Raw genomic sequence first — 4,279 nt, forward strand, 5'->3', positions numbered from 1 at the left:
TGAGCAACTCAAGAGTACTAATGACAAACTGAAACGCAAGCGGCAGATCTTGGAATCTCTAAACTGAGTTGTAAAACTAAAACATGATTTGAGTTGAGATTATGAGTATCAACATCATCGTTATCAACCTAAGACAATTTCATCGACGTAATAGAACCAGTAACCTTGGTGAATAGTGTGTTGATCAGAGGTTTATCCCTTGAATCAAAGAGCTGTAAAGTCTGCAAACTTGACGAAAGGTTGTTTTGAGCTTCAAACTTTGCATTTGATGGCAAAATGTCTTATTGTTTGGAGGTAACTTAGTGTATGTTTCACTTAACTATTCAATAAGAGTAAACCAAATATATGAAACTCATCACATGAAGAGTGGAATTAATATACTGTATAAAAAGAAAAATCAATTAACCATGAAGAGAAAATGTGAAGGTTCAACGTTATGTGATTCAGTTTATGACACTTGCTCTTAACTTGGAGGTTTCTCAGTAACTTTCTGGGCAATCCAACCAAGCCCATCATGCAATCCTTCTCCAGTGACTGCACAGCTTGCTTGAATGTGCCAATCATGGTTCTTGATGCTGTGAAGGTTAAGCGCGTCCGTGATCTCAGCTGGGCTCATAGCATCCTTGAGGTCCTGTTTGTTTGCAAAGACGAGTATGACCGAGTTCTGAAGATCCTCATGCCCGAGTAATCTGGATAGCTCATCTTTCATTAAAGAGATTCTGGCTCTGTCTGTGCTATCGATAACCACGATTACAGCGTTCGTTCCTCTGTAGTAAGTTGCCCATGATGTTCTGAGCCTATCTTGCCCACCAAGATCCCAAACCTAAAGACAAGAATATTGTAAAAAAGCACAATGGTGTAAGTTACTGACAAATAGCAATTGATGATTTATCAGAGACCATAAGAATTGTGGCAACATGATTAAACTTCAAAAATTTGAGATTGTGAAGCCTTCCACAAACCATGGATGTAATTAATATTAAAAAGGGACAGAAACAGAGAATCCAATTCAATAGAGGAACACATAGAAACAGTTGAGTTTATGTCCTTGCAATGAAATTAAACCTGAAGAGAAAAGTAGTGAGAAGCTATGCATCAACTTAAGTTAGGCAAAGCTTGAAACCGCAGGCTTATGGACAAGTAGACGTATACACAAGGATAAGCAAATTCTTATCAGAAAGCATTAGAGTGGTGCCAATATGAATAAAGTTGAAAGCTTTAAGCTTGTGAAGCCTTCCCACAAACTATGGAGGAGAAGAACATAAAACAGAGCATCCAGTTCAGCAGAAACACATAGAAACAGTTCAAAACTAAACTATGTTCTTGAAAAAAAAACAAGAATTAGATGTTGAAGAGAGGTTAAGGATACCTCGAAGCGGATGTTCTTGTAAACGAGCTCTTCGACATTGCTTCCAACGGTAGGATGAGTGGTGACAACTTCACCCAAGTGAAGCTTATAAAGCGTCGTCGTTTTACCGGCGTTATCCAAACCAACAACGACGATCTTGTACTCTTTCGCGGGGAACATCATGAACCAAAACCTCGATGCGAATGCTCCCATCTCTCTTCTGACTTTTCCACATAACAACAACAACACGACATAATCATAATTTTTATCATTCTCTAAGGATATAGTTTTGATTTGAGTTTTCACGAGAGCGATCTGTTAATCCCAGATCGGATTTGGGTATTAACGATCCAAAGATATCTCTAATTTGCAAGAAACGATCAAGAATCAAACCTTGATTTAGCAAGTGGCGGAGGCAACGGCGATGCTCGGTTTGATCTGAATCGGGAAAAGATGTAAATATTAGTTTTGGGAGATTGCTTGCTTATCGATCTGGGTGGGTGGTGGTATCGTGGGATAGTAGGAAAAGTATACGAGAATTAAAGCACAGAGTATAAAAATGAATAATAACAAAATAAAAAGGAAGGATATATCCGGAATAAAAACATTATAAATCATTAAAACATTATAATCCTCAAAACATTATAAAATCAAAATAAAAACATTATTTTGGTATTTCACCAATCATGACAAACTTATACAAAATTAATTCAGTTAAGACATCATTTTATTCAAAATTAAAGCTATTCATATTAGTAATATGCACATTTATGACCGAATGAGGTTTAAAACACGATTCTCCAAATATTAATTAGAATCTGAGTTTTAATTATTTTTTACAAAATTAACCTCTTATATTTTTTAGTTATTTTAAAATATAATTTAAATTCTTACATAGATAATATTTAAAAAATAATAATAATAATTTTAAATTAAAATATTATAGGGTGATTAAATTTTTTATATTACACAATTTAAATTTTTATCATAAATATATTAAGGACAGAATAAAAACTATAATAAGAATTATTATTTTATAATATATATTTTCTTCTTATGAAAATTATTTTTATTATTAGTATTTGTTATATTAGAGGCTATTGGTTAAGGTTTAAAGGCTTCTACACCCAGGTCTACACCCAGGTCTGGGGTTCGAATCTATTGGTTAAGGTTTAAATGCTTCTACACTCAGGTCTGGGGTTCGAATCTTAGACTATGCAATTTATTGCAGATTGCAGGAAATCCAGGTTTCAAGTCCCGGAGAGAGCGGTTTATTAAACAAATATGCAGACTACAGAGGAAAGACTTGCAAGAGATCTTCAACATGGTGCAAGTAAATCTGGCCAGGCGTGGATCTTCATAGGACGGCTCATGTGATGCAGTTAGGCGTAGGTCTTCATAAGGCAGGTAGTATTGTCGGTTGTCGAATCGTCTATGTAATCTTTCCTATATCAAAATTATAAGATCGTAATAAATCAGCGTTAAAAAAAAAAAAAAACTGTAATGTATAAAATATTTTAAATATTTGTTTTATATATCTATTATGCCATTCCGCAAATATCTCGGGTCATATAAAATATCATTCCGCAAATTTTCATTTTGTAGAGTTTAAATTGTTATGTATCTTAGGCTACAAATGGGAAAAGCGGATCAAACATTGTGGATCTAACGGATCAAGTGGATCGAGAGGAACAAGAGTGGATCTAGCGGATCTAGCGGTACAAGTGTGGATCAAGCGGATCAAACGGTCCAAAACATTTGTTTGAATGGTAAAAATGGATAAAAAAACGGTGTAGAACACTGTACAAATTTAAAATAATTATATACAATTTGTATTAGTAATTTTTTAATTAAAAGTATTTATTAAATAATATGTCGCCATATATATAATTTTTATACAAAACATAATAGAAAAATAGTTTAAACATATATAATCTAATTACTTTAGAAAACTAGTTATCTTTGATTCATTAAAGATACTCTATAAATAATAATGTATTTACAAATTTAAAATTATTTATTTTAAAAATAAATTATAAATGCAAATAGTTGTAAATTTTTGTTCATATTAATATAACATATATGTATAATTATTCTGACATGTAATATTTAACATATCTAATATGAATGATTTAAAAATAATTATAATATTGGTCAAATAATATAACAGTTTGAAATTTAATATTAATTAACACAATAATTAAAAATATTTAAAGGTTTCCTTAAAGAAAATAACACATTGTTAAGAAAATAAAGTCTGATATCAAATAATAAGATATATGTAACCAATATTGTTAGAGATGGGTGTTCGGATACTCGTTCAGATTCGGTTATATTCGTAGTTTGAGTTTTTGGAGTTAAAATTTAAGATACGTTCAAATATTTATAAATTTCAATTTAATTTTGATTTAAATCTTTGTGGATTCCGTTTAGGTTCATATATCTATTTAAATTATGTAAAACCAGAAATTCAAATATACCATAATATCTTCAAAATTCAAAATATCCTTTAACAAATTTTAAATTATAAAAATTTCAACTAAAATTATAAATGTTTTTCAATTTTGTAAAATATATTTCATAAATATAGTAGATAAAATATAAATGATGTTTCTAATGAACTATACTATATATAAGAATTGTTCACTGTCTTGTGACTAATAATATTTAAAAAGGTAAAATAAATTTAAAAAATAAAAAAAGGATGGACCGCTCGTTACACTCCATAATGGAGTGTTTCAGCTGTTTACGAGCAGATCAGTATTTTGCTCATGTTTTTCACTTTTCTAGACCGCTAGTGGAGCAGATATTTTAATATTATTTCAACAATGGAGCATACACACTTGTTATATTTTCTTGAATGGATACTTGGTTGTGGATGCTCAGCTGTGGTGTAAGAACCATCTTTTAGACCACTTTCCATTCAAACAC

The 4,279-nt window shown here is 31.1% G+C and overlaps 1 protein-coding gene across 2 annotated transcripts; it reads right to left on the minus strand.

Moving 5' to 3' along the window:
- Positions 1-329: 329 nt before the first annotated feature.
- On the minus strand, positions 330-1,914 carry LOC106369185 (ADP-ribosylation factor-like protein 5). Of its 2 annotated transcripts, none has more exons than XM_013809290.3 (3): positions 1,742-1,914; positions 1,370-1,572; positions 330-823 (listed from the first exon to the last, which is right to left on the minus strand). In XM_013809290.3, the coding sequence occupies exons 2-3, from the start codon at positions 1,559-1,561 to the stop codon at positions 464-466; spliced, it is 552 nt and encodes a 183-aa protein (XP_013664744.1). In that variant the 5' UTR covers positions 1,562-1,572; positions 1,742-1,914; the 3' UTR covers positions 330-463. The 2 variants fall into 2 exon arrangements, with proteins under 2 accessions (XP_013664744.1, XP_013664745.1); XM_013809291.3 differs by having other exon boundaries at positions 1,370-1,568; positions 1,742-1,901.
- Positions 1,915-4,279: the final 2,365 nt, after the last annotated feature.

The sequence above is a fragment of the Brassica napus genome, chromosome C1 (assembly GCF_020379485.1).
Source record: "Brassica napus cultivar Da-Ae chromosome C1, Da-Ae, whole genome shotgun sequence".
NCBI classification, from domain to species: Eukaryota; Viridiplantae; Streptophyta; class Magnoliopsida; order Brassicales; family Brassicaceae; genus Brassica; species Brassica napus.